At 40.0% G+C, this 18,000-nt stretch overlaps 1 protein-coding gene across 1 annotated transcript; it reads right to left on the bottom strand.

The window, feature by feature from the left end:
• Nucleotides 1-2,800: 2,800 nt before the first annotated feature.
• Nucleotides 2,801-14,875, bottom strand: LOC140232952 (protein arginine N-methyltransferase 7-like). The gene is made up of 12 exons (XM_072313064.1): nucleotides 14,586-14,875; nucleotides 13,883-14,032; nucleotides 12,242-12,350; nucleotides 10,585-10,697; nucleotides 9,220-9,535; nucleotides 8,399-8,557; nucleotides 7,652-7,848; nucleotides 7,253-7,336; nucleotides 6,641-6,778; nucleotides 5,451-5,687; nucleotides 4,401-4,558; nucleotides 2,801-3,109 (listed from the first exon to the last, which is right to left on the bottom strand). The coding sequence occupies exons 1-12, from the start codon at nucleotides 14,844-14,846 to the stop codon at nucleotides 2,845-2,847; spliced, it is 2,187 nt and encodes a 728-aa protein (XP_072169165.1). The 5' UTR covers nucleotides 14,847-14,875; the 3' UTR covers nucleotides 2,801-2,844.
• Between the last annotated feature and the right edge of the window lie 3,125 nt (nucleotides 14,876-18,000).

Below are 18,000 nucleotides of genomic sequence, written 5' to 3'. Positions count from 1 at the left end.
ATTATCCCCCAGGATATAACCTCATACCAAGTTTGATGTAAAACCACCACACGGTTCTTGAGATATCGACAAAAACAAAACGGGACGGACGTACGTACGGATGGACGGACGGACGACCCGAAAACATAATGCCTCCGGCCACTTCGTTGGTGGAGGCATAAAAAACCTTGAAGCAGAGACATTGCCACCGACACTTTGGAGCACTCAAACCACACATTCAGCGAGCATACATTGTATCAATGATCGGGAAAAGCTACAAAGAGCCACTTCAACAAATACCACCTCTATCTAAAAATGGATGGGAAACATCAACAGATGGGACATTCTCTCCCAAGAAATGTCTGGAACCACCTATTCCTCAAGCTGTAACAGAACTTGTAAAGTGTGTGTGCCAGGGCACATGCCAGGGTCATTGTCCCTGCCGAAAGAATGACCTGCCGTGCACAGCTCTGTGTAAATGTAGAAACTGCCATAATACCATGGATTACCAACTGAGTAATGAAGAAGACTTCAGTCCATAGAAACTAGCATAAGGAGGTGACATACAGTCTTCAAGCAAGCTCGGATGGGAAATTAGCTGTATTCTATCAATCAAGCCCCTAAAGGTCAGTTGAAATCAGTATACTGAGCATGTAAGAATGTATGTTTCAAAAAGAATCTCAAGACCTACCTTTTCAATTTAAATTGACAATTGTATACCTGTATGTATATGTGTACGTATATATTGTTTGTTGGTTTGTTGTTCTTATTATTTTCTGTGATACTGTTGTAACGTGACATAATATGTACTCTGTTATATAGCGCCTTGAGTATCTTTTTTAGGTAGAAATGAGCGCTTTATAAGAGTCTCACTATTATTATTATCATTATTATGTGTAAGCCTACGTGGTGATGTCTTGTAGATCTGAATTCATTTGGCCTCTATTGAAGGGGAAATTGTAACATTGGCATTATGAAGGTTTACCAGGATATATTGTGCTTCATACGGCAAATTTTTTGACCCCAAACTGACAAAGTTAGAAAAAAAAAAATCAATTTTGGCATGAAAATCCAGCTGGAATACATAGTGTAGCGCACTATCAACTGGAATATGGAGCAGAGTTTGTCAGGAGGATTACGTTAAAGATTAATATCAAACTAGAAATGTCGCTACGGCGACTGGTGTATGCCTCCGCCATAATACATGGTTCTCCTAATAGGTCTATAGTACAATGTCTTGACAATGTGTGATGACAGTTTCACACAATTGGCAAAATATCAAAATGACAGGTTTGCCACAAATGTGCTGAATGTTCACTTTCCTAGAACTAGGTTCAATTGGATGAATGATTAAAACGTCAGAGTGCAGGTATTTGGGGGAACTGATGATTTTCACTTGACTTTTGACCCTTTTACAAGTTTATGCATTGAGTAATTTTCAAGGTATTGAGAAAAAGTATAATTTCAGTATGAAATGGTAAAATAGTATTATCGAAACCTGGCCTTTGACCTTTGACCCCACAGTTCCAAAGAGAATCACTGTTAGGTAGAGCATGCATAAATATGTAAGTTTCATGACAATACCTTGAGTTATTTTTGAGATATGGAGGAAAAAGTGCAATTTAGCACTTTCACTTGACCTTTGACCTTTTGACCTTTGACCTTTTGGCAAGAAACTTCCCACAGAATATATATTGGGTTATACATGCATACATCAAGTTTTAACAAAATCCTTCAGGCACTGCATAAATATAAGGAAAGTAGTTATATTTTGAGGAGTTGACCTTGACCTTTGACCCATGACCCCAAACTTCCCTAGATAATCACTGCCCATTGGTACAAGCATATATACTAAGTTCCATGAAGATACCTTGAACCATTTGCAAGATATGGAGAAAAACATGAAATTTCAATTTTTTTCACAAAATAACCTGTGACCTTTGACCTTTGACCCTGTGACCCTAAAATCCACACAAAGTATCATCCCCCAAGGATATACCCTCATACCAAGTTTGATGCAAAACCACCACACGGTTCTTGAGATATCGACAAAAACAAAACGGGACGGACGGACGTACAGACGTACGGATGTACGGACGTACGGACGGACGGACGACCCGAAAACATAATGCCTCCGGCCACTTCGTTGGCGGAGGCATAAAAAGGAAGTACTGTAGTGCAGCATGCTAATTCAATATGTCTCACAGGAGATTAAAGTTTATGTCTTACAAGAGACAAGTTACAGAGATATCTCTTCATGCTCTTAGTGTCACTTAAGGATAACAGTATCCAGAAGATTGTTAGTTGATAGGTTCTACTAATAATGTCTAATATTTAGTTTTGCTGAAAGAAGGTAGCCTCTTGCTCATGTACACCAAGGTGAATTTTCCGTTCATGCTATCCTTGTAATTGAACTAATGTTCTGACATCATCAACACCAGAATATGCCATATACACATGTCTTGGGAGTGCAGAGCAATCATTTTGCTTGTCTTTACACGTGATAGACAGCAGATAAAGGTCTAGGTGTGTAATATTAGTTGCACTGCCATGATCAAATTGTCTTCATTTATGATTCACTGTGATCTCCTTGTATGGGTTGATATTCAGCAACACTACTTTGGGCATCAAGCAAGACGTAGTAATGTAGTAAAATTTTGCGTCCTTATATTGTTGTGCACATAAATACCCATTCCACTGTTTCGCTGACGTGAACTGCAATTTCATCATTGCTTCCATGATCCACAATTGATGCAAGGCAAATCTTTTTCATGGAAAACTTTGTTCTTATTCCATCCTTCTATTTTCAGGTCTGTCTGTCTCCTCCTTCCTTTCACCTCTCAAAATGGGGTCCCCACTGGTTGATCACCTGGGGTCTGACTGGACGATGAAGTTGAAATGGACGTTGCCGCTGGACGGATTGAATGTGACGTCAAAGTCCAGGCTGTCTCTGTTTTCCGCCTCCACTCGGGGGTTGGTTTTGATGAAGTGTACGCCCTGTTTGCTGTGCATGTCCCATACCATCTCCCCTCCCTGCCCCTCCAACCGATTCTGGAGTCCCGAAGAGATGACGGTGGTCTCATCCAGCTGATATTCCATCCACAGGGCTACTCCATGGCATGTTCCAGAACTAGTGAATGTGAGAGAGAGAGGGAGGGAGATGAACACATGAACCATGAGGCCTAAATCAGACTGATATCTTTTTGAGTACGCATGACACATTCACCTTTGAAACACTGTAGAATGCAGCACCATATGTGAGCAACAATGGACTTTCTTTCAAAGATAATTTGCTGAATCTGAATGACAGGGCCAACCTGGGAACATTTATTGTCCATTAACAGACACACTACTGCATATGTTTCTAAATGCAGAATCGAAACAGGGTTGAAAATTAAGCTTCTGTTTTTTCAATGCCCACCATCCCCCCAAAAAACCAAACTACAACTAGAGAAGCACTCTGAGAGCACAGACCTCCGCCAAGCATGCAGCTCATATCCACCACTGATCTTGTTCTTCCATTAAAGATATCAGTGGCTTCTACCCATACGTACTTATAGCATGACAACATGTGCTGAAAGTTGCCCGATTTCCCAATATAGAAGCCTTTGTTACGTCATAAGCCCTCAGCTGCACGGCGCACCTCGCCCTAGCAGAAACTAGAGCATGCACTTTAGTGCGCGCATGCAAACCTCAAATACACGCAGCCTGAACTCCCAAGTTCATTGATCCTACCTGCCAAAATATCAAAAATCCTTCATAAATTCCCCCAAAATTCTCGGATCACTACCAAAAGTTAATCGTTTGTTACTTGTGCCATTTTCAACCTTTCCTGCAAGTTTCATCCCAATCCGTTAACTACTTTTTGAGTTATTTTGCACACGGCCAAACTAACTAACAAACGAACGAACAAACAAACCAACGGTAACAAAAACATAACCTCCTCCCTTGGCGGAGGTAACAATATACACAAAGCAACACAAAATGACACTTACGGGAGCAACTGCAGCCATCACTATAGCATCAAGAAAAACTTTCACTCTTGTAGGCAATCAAGGCACTTTTCATAAACCTGGTTCTGTTAGTATCTGCTCTCTATCTCTACCAGGATAAGAATCATCATCAGAGACTTTGGGATCCCCTTACCCTCCCCTCTTCAAACGAAGGATGCCTTCTTGATCATGTCCGACTGTAGAAATAGGCGCAGGTTTCGGTACAATGGGCTACAAGTCCAGCAAAAAATCTTCATCCGCATTGTGTGTTACAGACTACCTGTGATATTGAACAGCCATTCAATCAAAATGCACAATAAATCCTTCTACGCAGCCAGCCTTAATTTATCTTTTAATACAGTGAAGCGAAGGGATCTCTTGAACAAGTTTGCACGCAGAAAATTCTTGTGATAGAGTACGAGGTCTCACCTCCTGAAGTCCACTCTGCCACTTTTGATCACCTTGTCCGTTGGAATGTCTTCAGAGAAATCAAAGGTCATGACCTCGAACTCCTGGGTTAAGGGTCGGCCAGGGTACTCCCACAGGTGGTGAGGTTCCGTTGCCGCGTCGCTGCACTCTGAGGCTTTCTGCTCATGGATGAAGAAGAGAGGAACAGAAATGGTGCATGGAAAGAGGTGTTAACATTTATATCTTGCAGAATGAAAGAGCTAGAGTATTAACCCGATGAGGACAGACTGATTTTATTAAAACACATATTTCCCATAGACACCTGATCGAGTATACTCTAGACTCGCCCTCACCGGGTTAAGTGACCATCATAAGATATGGCACTGATCAACGACCCTGTTTCCAAGTTAGGGTTAGTATCAGGATCATTAACCATGCCTTAAAATCACACAAACAACAACAAATTTTGTCTTATATTCTCAAAGGAAAGTGAATAGAAACTACATTTATGGTATCGCCAAGTGAACATTAAATGAGGAACCTTTCATATTTCATTTTATCAGAACAATTTTGAAAACATTTTCTTCAACATCTCCCTCTTACAACATCCGATTCTTATGACTATAAATATCTCGCATTTGAAATATTCAATATCAAACAGACTGTCCTGCATGAAACTATACCACTGGGAGACAACAGAGTCATTTAACCCAAGAAGAAAGTGGAAATAATAAGTCACAGCCATTGTACATTAGTACTGTGGGGGTGTGAGGAAAGGGAAATTTAGTCTTAAGCATGATGAAATTTGGAGTACGGTACCATACCTGTATTTCGATATCATTATGAGTTTATTATTTATCACAAAGTATTGTGAGTTGCCTCAATAACTTGTATGAATACATGTCAAACAAGAACCTTGTTAATGATGCCCAGAATTTCAGCACTCACAATCAGCACATCTTTTACTCAAGTAAGACTTTTGCCCACATATTTCTGAAGGCATCTTCAGACAGTCAGTGTCTGGGTTACTGCACACCTTTTCATTATCTTATAGAAGCATCTAAAACTAACCTGCACAAGGTCGTCAAATATCCTGACATCAAATCCCTCAAGTATCTCCACAGGAGCGTGGAATTTCCACAGGTGGTCGGACTGAACGGCCACTCCCATCAATCTGGTCCTAGAGGGAAGCAGCTTCACGTTTGGCGCAAGGAGGGGCCGCAGAGAGGCGATGGCGTACCAGAGGTACAGGTTATGCCAGGGAAGGAGACTGGTGATGAAGAACGGCTCAGAGAGAACTACGTCAACCTGCAGGCACAAATGACGGTAAAATGATCACTATTCGAGATGAACTTTCTTCCTCAAGGATAAATAATGTCACCTATTAACAGCTGGTTTACTTTTGTAGTCAAGCTATTACTATTTTTCCCTCACTAAAGTTAAGAGTTGTTTAAGTCACATGTTGCTGTTTAGTACGTTTCGGTGCTTGCTTTTATTGCTGTCATGTTGCAAATGCTTCTGATAAGCTTTGTGGTTGTCCAAAACAATCTCCATTAAAAATGGTATGCAAATTAAGTTCGAATGTGTTGACAAACCACTGCACAATCGATGCTCAGTCCTCTGTGAACAGGAATAGGAGCATCACAGTCCTTAGAAGCTCTTCTACATACATGTATGAAGAAAATGCTATCTGCACCCCAAACTAGTCAAATTACCAAAACAATTACCACTGGTGTAAGAAAAAGCAGTGCACTTGTCCTTCAATGGCAGTAGATGATACAGTATCATTCTTTATGTCTAAACATTAACAGACTTCTCTATCCCTTGCTACATTTTTTGTTCCTTTAACACAATTGCAATGATTTTTCAGATTACTGTAAAAGTGGAAATTTTCACGGTGTTGAAATTTTTGCTTATTTTCCGCAACTAAAACTAGCGCGTAAATAAAAGCGCGTGAAAATTTTTGCTTGCCATATGTTCCAGTAGTTGATATCTTGATTCTGCGGAATTAAAAAAAAAAAAAAAAATCTTATTACCGCACCAAGCGTGAAAAATTAGTTACATAAAAATATCCACTTTTACAGTATGTAGCAAATCTGCAATAGGCACAGAAAGAGCCCTTTTCAGAACAATCATAACATTCACACCAACCTAGAGCATTAACAAGCAGAAAAGAATGGCAGGGTGACGCCGATGGTTATTAGATCCTTTGTTTGAGACAAAATTTAACCACTGCCACAATAAATTGTGGGCTGACTTGCCTTGTTTCCCTCCAAGTGTTGTTCCTCGAGATCTTGTGCTCTTTCACTCAGAAGCTTGACCTTTGAACTGAGGTCGTTGGCCCTGAGTAGAGAGTTCATGACCCGGTGACACAGCGAGGATGATTCAAGGCTGTACACCTGTAGAGGATGCAGTAGAAAATATCATCAGCACAAAAATTATGCCATAAGTCATTCAAAAAAACAACAACAACAACAAACTAACAATGCAAGGCAGGATTTGGATTGACGTTCATAACCATGTTTACATATAAAGGTTATACATAGAGTGGACTTGTCTGTAAAGGACATTTAGTTTATACAACACTATCAGTATAACAAAACGGTAGACTTTATAGGCTTTTGTTTTGCACATATCGCTACATATCATGGTTGTACAAGTGTAAACTACCATACAGGTTGCCATATTTAGTGTGATTTAATTGAATAAAAAATGTACAGCAACAGTCATAGTACTATGGGGGTGGTGGGAGATGTTGCCTTCTATTTGTCCATTTTCTGTGTGACATCATTTTGGTGGGAGATGTTTTGATAAAGAAATTTGAAGCATGAGAGTTTCCTGAAAATGGAAAAAGTTGAGCAGAAAGCTCATACCTTTTCTGCACCAAGTCTTGCCGCAACAAGAGGTAATATGGAACCATCACCGATACCCAGACACACTGTATCTTTGGTGATCATCTGTAAAAATACAAGAAGAGTAATAGTCATCAAAAATAGAATATGAAGAACTTGAAGAACTTGAGTACCAGGCAACTACCTTGTATATCTGTGGTACATTTCAATGTTACTGGAAAATAAACAATGACAGACATGTTGGATGCTCCTTAATCACTTTTTACGTGCAACTGCAGCAAAATATAATGCTACAGCAAATGAATAAACCTTAATTACCTAAATGGCAATGTCGCTAGCACGTCGAATAGTCCCATACATAGTATTTGATGTTGCTTGCAGTAGTACATCGACAAATCCATTATGACTGTTTACACCTACCTTTTCTAGCGCTCTGTTAAACTTTTCCATCCGTCTCCTGTCATTCAGCATGCCGAACCTGGGTCGACTCCAGACTACATGGGCACCACAGCGACATATAGGCCTGTCCGTTGCCATGGTAGTAGAATCTGCTTCCTTCTTCACTTCAAACCACTGGCTGTACTCGTCATGTGTCATGTTCAAGGTCACTGGGTCACCTACAAACAAATATACACACAATTACACAGGCATTTGCACACAAAGCAACACCTACAAACACAATTATACCAGCAAAAGAACAAACAACAAAAGGACATCTGCAATATCCAAAGCCAAGAAACACCTGAAGTTTTATCCCTTCTGATTTGTTTAGTTTTCTGGTGTTAGATTCATTTGATTTGTCATCACTTTTCCAATCAAACAGGTAGTAGCTGTACCTAGTGGTTGTTAAAAGTTATATCATAAGAATATGGTTTGTTTGTTTGTTTGTTTGTTTTTGTAAATAAATTCCTGTATCTGCATCAAGTATCTGCATCAATTCCTGTATCTGCATCAAGTACCTGCATGTGAAACTACATGTACAGGAGACACAATTTACTGTTGTTGTCAATGCACACAAATCCTATCTTAGTCTCAAGATGTGCCTGTTGTCAGATAGTGTTCTGCTCCATGTTTTTTGGTCTCTTTTTTTTTTCCGGTCCAAGTCTTGAACCCTGCCAAGTAACATCTGTTGTTTACAACAGAAGACAGTTAGTCTTTGACACAGACCCTTGTTGATGGGCACTGCTTGGTCCAAGAAGTAGATTGCTTGCATCCAGTGATCCCTCCAGGGGGCGCTGTCACCTTCCACATGACACCACGACGGGGCTGTGCTGAGAGTCACCTCCCCCTTTGTGTCCATACTCAGCTCCCACCACATGAAGACTCCTGTGGATTGACACAACACACATTGAGATCTTCCAAGGAAGCAAATAGCAAGTACTATGCATACCTACCAGAAAATACACTGCCATTTGTGACCATACGATCGGTTTATCATTTCAAAATGCAAGTTTCCAGATCGGTGTGCACCTCTTTGTACATATTGTGATGAAAGCCGCTCAAATATATTTGGAGCAATCACTTAAGCTCAAATATTGCTCACTAATTATCGGTAGTGATGAACATTAAACAACTCCTCAATAATCGATGAAACTAACTTTGTCTGAATTTGTGCAGTCGAGGCAGGTTGCACAATTCTTGTAAAGACTACCGGCAACTAATTTGTATGTTAAAGAAAATATAATCAACCTCACCTAAGGTGACCTTGCACAAGTCAAAAAAACATCTAGGTCAAAGATAATTCTATGCTGGATGGATATAAATATCCGGTGTCAATTTTATTGTGTGTCAAAATTATGGCAAGTCATAGGATTTTCTCAGGTCCTTCGCATTCGACTTAGGCGAGGTTGACTGTGATGGGCTACTCTGCAAAGAAGAGCGTGCATCAGGATTTCATTTGCATCCTTTTGGTCTATCAACAGATCAATGTGTTTAAGGTGTACATGATCACAAAATAAAATAAATAAATAAAAATAAGAAAATGTTACCTTGACATTCTCCAGTCAAAAGACTTCTGCTGGTGATGCTATTAGCTCTGTGCTCGGAGAAATCTCCCTTGGTGAAGTTGAAGTCCATCATGGGAAAAGGATCCGTGATTGGACGAAACTGATCAGGTGACAGTTGGCTGAGCTGCAGGTCATGCACCGAAGCCGCTCCTGCACATGAGTCCATCTCCGGGTGGGGGATGATGTCGCCACGGCTGGGGATCCTGATTGGCTGCAGCTTGTGCCACCGCCACACGATATCCGACTGGACAACTTGGGCAAAGACAGTTGCTGAATGTGGAACACAGATGCAGTCATCCTGCATAAAAAGGTGAAGTGGGAGAAAGGGATGTATATGGAAAGAAACGATTGAAACGTGGGTCTCATAACCCCTATAATCTGTCTGGTTGAGTTCAATGTAAGAGTGTTTTTACGGGTGCTGTTCGTTATTCCGAAGGTTCGCTATTCCGAAGGTTTGCTATTCCGAAGGTTCGTTATTCCGAAGGGTCGTTAATCCGAAACACGCAAATTCCCTATACCTAGAGGTTCGTTAATCCGAAAATGAAAAAGGGTTCGTTAATCCGAAAATTTGTGGCGTTATTCCAAAGGTTCGTTACTCCGAAAATTGGTTAATCCGAAAATGAAATTCGGAATAATGAACCTTCGGAATAACGAATCTTAGGAATAAAGAGCCTTCGGAATAACGAATCTTAGGAATAAAGAGCCTTCGGAATAACGAACCTTCGGAATAACGAATCTTAGGAATAAAGAGCCTTCGGAATAACGAATCTTCGGAATAACAAATCTTAGGAATAAAGAGCCTTCGGAATAACGAACCTTCGGAATAACGAGCTGTAACCGTTTTTACTATGAACTGGGTATTCACATTCACTGGTATGTCATAGCTTGCCCTCCTTCTGTGTCTGGGATCACAGAGCTATAAAATCATACAATTTCATCTGGTAAGGTCTTCTGACAAATTTGCATGGCCATTGAATAGCAAATTTCTTTCAAACAAATTTTTGCACTGTATGTGTGACTTGCCATATATCGAATGATTTTTGCAAAATCAACTACAAGCCAATACATTTCTTCCCATAACATGTCTCCAATGAATATGGGTTCAAAGGTGTGTGTGTGTGTGTGTGTGTATGGGGGGGGGGGGGGATCGAGAGAGAAGGGGGTAGGATTGTTAAATTTTCTTCTTGCAAATGGGAAAATACTGCATCTTTCAATTCGTCACTTTGCTATTTGAAATTATATTACATATCCCAAGCACCAACAGAAGAAAGTTATTACGCTGAAAGCTACATCTATCATTTGAACACACTGGCACATGGTGTACAAAGCACTCCATCAAATTCTTACCGTCAAAAGATGTCGGTGAGCATGTAGGTATGTTGGAACAGCCCCCTCGCCGATGAGCTCGGTGTCAAAGACCTCCGCTGCCAAGATGTTTGCCCTGGCAGGCATGTCGCCATCTGATAATGAAATAAACAATGCCAGTAAATGTTAATATTATGCATCCCCTCAACTTATCCTATTCAAATTTCTGGCAGTTCTCAAAATATGGTCAGTACCACACAAGGGTACTGTAAAACACGATATATTCGCGGCATGAAAATTTCGTGAATTGGAGCCGACAGCCTTTCTCGAAGCAGGAAATTTTTGTGCATTGCCACTGTTATCCAATGCATATTGTGTAAGCAAGAACATTCGCGTGCATTTTAATTTCGCAAATGTTGCCACTCGTGAAATTCGCGAAATTAAAATGCACACGAACATTCCTCACTTTTTACAGTACACAAGTGTCGTTGGTAAGTTGACCTACGAATATGTTGGGATTTTCACAATATATCACAGACCAGTAAATTAACATTTGATATGGCACGCACCTTAACCCCAGATACCGTTATATCATGGGTCATGGTATTGTATAGTGCCATCTCATGTTCTACAGATTTACAGATACATACTGCTATCATGGCAGCCAAATTTTTGAGATCGGAGTTGATGATCCCAGTGCCAATCAATCCCTGTTATGATTTAAGTGTAATTGAATATTGATAACAATAATGACAATAATGCACTATGTATATTCCTTTTTTATCTCTATTTCAAAATATCAATAGAATTTTGGACAGTTAATGACAAAATGATTTGTTCAATCCACGGGCTTGGCCCATGATTGGCTACTTTCTCCTGAGGACTGACCATAATGCTGCCATGATAGCAACAGGATCTAGTGTTATACAGGTACTGTTTGGTACCATAATTAGAAAGAGAAAAATATGCAATCAAATTTATGACTCATCTGATGTATTAGAATTTATTCATTGTTGTGTTGAGATCCCGAACACAACTTTTTTTTTCTTGCACTAAGCAACAAATATTACCATCACCCAGTTCATGGTAACCCAGTGTAGAGTGCTCAAAAAATCCACACATAGCAAGAGAAGTACTCTGACAGTGCAGACCTCTGCCAAGCAGCCCACTTCCACCACTGATCTTGTTCTCCAAATGAGATCAGTGATTTCCACTCATACATAAAATATGCATGCTGAAAACCACTCGGTTTCCCAATATAGAAGCCTTTTGCTATGTTATCAGCTGCCAGCTGCACAGCACTTGACAGCACCTCACCCTAGCAGAAACATAAAACATTCTTTATAAGATCCGCAACAATTCCTGGATCACTACCCAAATTCAAATCATCTGTTCCTTGTGTCATTCTCAACCTTTCCTGTAAGTTTCATCCAAATCTATTCACAACTTTTAGAGTCATTTTGCACAGACAAACAAACCAACCAACCAACAAACAAACAAACAAACAAACAAACAAACAAACAAACAAACAAACAAACAAACAAACAAACAAACAAACAAACAAACAAACGCTGATGAAAACAGATTCTTCACCCTTGGGGGAAGTAATTAAACAAAATAAGGGATTCTCATTTGGTACCCCAGGGTACCAAATGCGGCATCATTTGGTTACTGGTAAGTAAGACTGCTCCAATCTCACCTGGACCAACTGTGACTTCTGTGGAACGTTTAGGTATCACTGTGATCTTGTCTCCAAATCCATTCTTGGCAATGATCTTCTTTGCTGCTTCAGCAATTGGTGTGAATGCCTGTTAAACAAAGCCCAGGCACATTGAATCATAAGAGAGAATCATGCATGGATACAAAGTTCTAGACGCTATTTTCAGAGATTAACTCCTGGGTATGTTCTACTATAGTAGATCTACTTTCATGGACAATTTCTTTTATCCTCATAGTTAATCCAAATTTAAAAAAGAGAAAAAATTCAAACAAACAAACAAACAAAACAGCCATAGCAAATGCTTGGTTTTATGCATATATTTGGTTTTGTTTTGATTTGCTTGTGTCTGTCACAATTGTATCAAGAGTAGTAAAAAAAGGGGATTAGTCATGGGCTTCTGCTAGTTCTCGAAATTTGCTACACTTTCATGTTTCAGATAAAATGTCATCTGGCCTTATCTCTATGTTATATTTTGAATTGTATACTAGTTATGATTCTACCATGATACATGATATAAGTTATATAACACATTTTGTATTTCTTTCATATCTAAATGGGCAATTCCGCGGTTAGTAACGTTACATTTGAACAAATTTAGATATTTGTTTTTACTACTAAATTACCATTTGTTCATTTCAAGTCAAAATTATGTCAAAAACATGTTCATCCTTCCCAGGCTTATGATACAAAAAAGAATGAATACAATCCAAGAAATATTAGAATTGCTATGGCAACTTAAAGGGCTGGTTAGTAACGTTACGAAAAAAGGACATGACAAAAAAATCAATGTCTTGTAACAAAAAGTGTGCAAAAATTCAAGTTACTTCAAGCAAAGTGTTCCATTAATTTCAATTGTTGCAACATGACAAATGTTCATGCAAATCTTTTTAGCAGTTCGACCGATGATTTTTTAGCTAGACCCCCAAAAGCATGGTTAGTAACGTTACGGTTAGTAACGTTACATTTGTCCGTAGTAATTCCGCAGGTCATTTCACCCTTTTGTAATTGACAAAATGTCACATGACTTCTGGAGTATTTAAATGTATTCATCTTTTACCCTTTAGCAAAACTTGGAGGAAAAAATTTCAAAGGAACCCAGTGTAATTTACATTTAAGTGAATTTAAGCATCCCCAGTCCCACATGTACATTTTAACTGATGGTTTTAGATCTCGCAAAATCAATAAATACGAAAAATAAAATCTACTGAATTTGAAAGACCTTAATGATTGATGAACATCCATGGTATTAGTTGATACCTAGATTAAAGAGTAAGATAAAGAGGCACATTTCTTTTATCCATGTCATGTCCACCTAACTGCGGAATTGCCCAAATATTGACATATGTTGTATTTTGCTTGTGGTATCTTTAAAGCCAAATAAACTTGAGAAATTTGAAACTTAATCTATCCAATGCTATTTTCCTTCAAGTCCTGTCAACCAAGCATAGCGTTGGCACATGACTGACGAGGCATCCCTATCAGAATTGCTCTTAGTTATCCTTTAACCCGTTGAGAAAGAGTCCTAAGTATACTCGAGCATGTGTCTATGGGAAATGCGCGTTGTAGCGAAATCAGTCCGTCTTCAACTGGTTAATCAGAAGTCAGCAAGGTAGGGTTTACCTCACAGGCATGGACCGAGTCTGCACCACAGGACGCCGCCATCATGGCCAGGAGGCCAGTTCCCGTCCCAATGTCGAGTACCCGCACCTCTTGGCCCCGCTCCCTGATGATGGTCACGGCACGCTTGATCCCTTCATAGTACTTCTTGTTCTGTCAGACACCATGAACATAACAGAATTACCCGGTACTTCAAACAAGCCTTGTCCCACATGCAGTTACAAAGCTACTGCCATGTTGCTGGCCATCTTCACATCTATACTAAACAATAATTACATACAATCATATGAAACACACATTTGCAACAATGTTGCCCTTGTGCCATGCAATAAAATGTACCTGGGCATATAGCACCTGCAACAGAAATGATGGGAAGACAGTTGCTTTTATTCTCTTTTCTGGGATATTCAATCATTCTACCAGCTGATGTTATTGTTGTTGTTGTTGTTGTTGTTGTTGTTGTTGTTGGTATCTCCTTTTTTTTTTGCTTAGTCCTTTGATTCTACTGGGATATATGGCATCTTCCAGTCTACTCCACATAATGACACACTCTTCCTCTTGCAACGACAATAAGAGCGAGTTGCATGGATGCATCATTCCCGTGCAACCATGTCACGTGCAAGAGTAATCACCATGTGTATTGGTAATAACTGACTGGGGTCCTACTGACGCTTTTAAAATTTGGGAGAACAGAACTCGAACTTACTCTCTCATCGTCATGCAGCATGTCCGTATACGCGGACCTCGCGATCTCCTGATGGAAGTCATAACTCTCATCCTCTACCACCCACTCAGCAGCTCCCGTCGTCGGGTTGACGTGGGAGGACATGGGAGGCAGCACCATCTTGGAGAACGAAGATGCCAGCAGTCTTTGGTGCATGCGGAGATGATGTGTGACGTCCGATACTGCGTGCAGACGAGCAAGTCTTGCGGTCCTCAGGCAGATAGACAAAATTCCTCTCACCATTTACTGGCGAAATTACTCAAGCCATATGAGTGAACTTGGCAGGCTGTCAATAAAATATCATAATGAGCTCTGCACATTTCTATAATAGAATATGTTGATACTAACATTTGATGACATAAATGGTACCCTGGGGTACCAGAAAAAAATCGGCCATTTTGTTGAATTATTTTTTTTTTTTTTTAGGGCTGTACCCTGGGTTACCAAAAAGTGGGAAATTAATTTTTTTGTGTGTGATTAATTCTTCAACATTCAATTATGGCCATTGTTCTTGTAAAAAAACCCTCTTCATCCTGTAGTTTTCTCAATTAATCCCTTGTTAACGTTATGAGTAACTATTTTACAGTGTATCATTGATATTGTTTCATGCTGTTATGATACTTGTACACCCTGTATTATTATTTATATTGATTCCCCATGAAATAGCTATCTTGTGTACTGATGCTATCTATGTTCAACAGTCATAATAATTTCATGTATATTGGAGAAAAAACAATCCAATTGAATAATAAAAAAGAACATTAAATAATCAAATGTTATTGTCTTTTATGCATATTTTGTTCGGCACAAAGTGCACAAAGCTTACAAAATTACAGGATCGAAACTACGTCTACGAGATCGTAACTTTGGCACAGCTAGCGGGCTATTATAATAGTGCGTGTAGTCAGTGCATGAAGCGCTATACTGAGTATCGCACCGTACCACGGGTCAGTACAGTGCGCATACGTAACGCAGTAACTCTGCGGTTGTACTCGAGTGAACGTGAGATGGCGCTACACAACGTGGTACCCCGGGTTACTACGATACCCCGGGGTAGCGCGTGGTGCATCATTTGGTAAAAACATCATTTGTCATCTGTTACACTGTTAGCACATTTGACAGCAATTACAGCTTGTCCTTTAAAAAAAAGAACAAAATAAATTGTGCTCTCTTGATGTTGTGTTGAGACAGAATAGGACAGTGGGTTCTTGTGCTGTGGTGTATGCTGCAAGCACAATTTAAACTGACGTCAGCCATATGTGAACAATCTTTCCAGTAACGAGGTGCTATAAAAATCAATGAGTCAGTTGAGAAATGCACGCGTGCATCTGCCTAGTTACAATGTCTGTCTGGGTCTGTACGTGTTCGTACAATGTACATGCAGTCTTGGGGAACTATATTTCCTAAATGACCTCATTAAAATTTGCCTAAATCATCACATTGACTTTTAGCTCCTGGTTTATACACACAATACAGCTACAGCTCATGTAGCCTGACCAGACACTGTGCTGCACACAGGGTCTGACATGTGTTAGTGTTTCAACGTTGTAAACGACCATCACTATTGACGGCAAAATCACATAAAATACCTTTTATTTTGTATGATTTTAAGAGTAATATAGTTGCAACACTTACCTACAGCATATTTTCCTGATTGTTGAGTTGAATTCGGCGTTTTGTTGGTATCCAGACCTTATTGTTGAATTTTTCGGAGTATAGATCGTGCGGTGGCATCTTTTCCTTCGAGAGCTTCAAAAAATCAACAAACTACCACGCATGCGCATTCAGAAGTGGTTGCTTTTTACCTACGCCCGTGCGCCCGTGCGTTTCATGTGTTACGTAAAACTTGTAGTAGATCAGCGCGTGCTGCACCGGCAATGATTTGACCTTTTTTAGTCGGGGTCATCCGACTATCTCCGACTACCTACGTTGTAGTATACGAGAGTGAATGCCATTCATATAACACGCAGATGAGGAGTGAAGCAGTATACAGACCTGGGGGGCGTTTCATCAACGAGTTCGTCGGAGGTTTTCACCGACAAATCTGCTATCAGCCAATCAGACGCAAGGATTTCAGTAGCTTTTAACAGTTGTTGGTGTAAATCACTGACAAAAAGTTTCATGAAACACCCCCCTGATTTCAGCCATAGATTTCGGTAAGTTTTAGACGTAATTAAACAAAAAATCGCATACCGGTTATTGAATGATGGTCATAGATTACGATAATTCCTTATATTTTAGTTTTCCACGATTAATAAAGATATTCATGAAGGAAACAGTGAATGATAACAACGTCCGCGAAGGAATAGAGGTGCAGCGCTGTCGCGATTCGCGACAGCGGCTGCGTGTAGTTACAGCTCATGAAGATATGTGTTGCATGCATACATGTATAGATGGCTAAAGTAAATTTATAGCTTTAAGATGTGATTTGTGCAGGCAATATATGCCACACCATGATTGCAAATTAGATTTAACGTTAGCATGGTTAGAGGCTTGTGAAGCAAAGAGCGAGTTGTTGGCCCCCCCCCCCCCCCCCAAATTGAGCGATGACATGAAAGTCGGCGTCACGTCGATATCAACATGATCAGCACTTCCTGATAAGCAATTTGAATTTGATTCGAATATAACTTCATTATAAGACTAAGTGAACTGTGCTTGTTTGAGCGATTGCAGATTGGAAATATTGGTCATTTCCATCAATCATTTTTGTCAAATTTTGGTTGAAATAGAGTTTGTGGAATTTGATTTGAAGCATTGACATAAATTTACATCGTCATGATCGTCGATATACAATTAATATAGAAAAGCACATTGTCATAGGCCTTACTCATTTAAGTGCTGAGAACTCGTTCACTGCCGCGTTTCACAGCTGACAGGTAGTCTAGGCATTTATGAGGTGACAATGGTTTAAGGGAAGGCAGTGAATGAAGTGGTTTCCATTGGCATTGCACTGCACTGGCAATATTGCTAGTGACTTGGTTGGCCTCTGATCGCGCACTCGCTTTCCCACATTAACCTACTGTAGGTTGCCTACATCATCATCATCATGATCATTTATGATCAATATGACATTGACAATACACGCTATTGAACACGTGGGGCTGGTCACAACACGCAGATCTGACACACGTGCGTGCGTCTTGCACTCCTCGACCAATATCGACTGAATCTGATCAAACGTTCACGTGCATGCAGCTCATGCACAATAGGCCTATATTCCATTTGTTTACAATTCACTCTATACCTACCAAAAGTTGAACAAGAAGCACAGCAAACTGTGTGTCGTCCCTGCTGCAACATCAGTTGGCAAAGTTACAGTGATAAACATCAGATTTACAGTACCGCCCGTTGCCATTCGTTTTCTCTTATTGTTGCTCATACGGACACGAGATGCTTC

This window comes from Diadema setosum, chromosome 9 (assembly GCF_964275005.1).
Source record: "Diadema setosum chromosome 9, eeDiaSeto1, whole genome shotgun sequence".
In the NCBI taxonomy this organism is placed as follows: domain Eukaryota; kingdom Metazoa; phylum Echinodermata; class Echinoidea; order Diadematoida; family Diadematidae; genus Diadema; species Diadema setosum.
The sequence above is the reverse complement of the archived record's forward strand: the minus strand, read 5'-3'. Positions and strand labels throughout refer to the sequence as shown.

What these genes read in the sequence shown, in the direction of transcription:
- LOC140232952 (XM_072313064.1), bottom strand. Translation starts at nt 14,846, where the DNA reads ATGGTGAGAGGAATTTTGTCTATCTGCCTGAGGACCGCAAGACTTGCT. An exon ending in AGAAGTCACAGTTGGTCCAG is followed by an intron (nt 10,698 to 12,241) that starts GTGAGATTGGAG and finishes TTTCATTATCAG; the next exon opens with ATGGCGACATGCCTGCCAGG. An exon ending in TTTGACTGGAGAATGTCAAG is followed by an intron (nt 8,558 to 9,219) that starts GTAACATTTTCT and finishes GTCAATCCACAG; the next exon opens with GAGTCTTCATGTGGTGGGAG.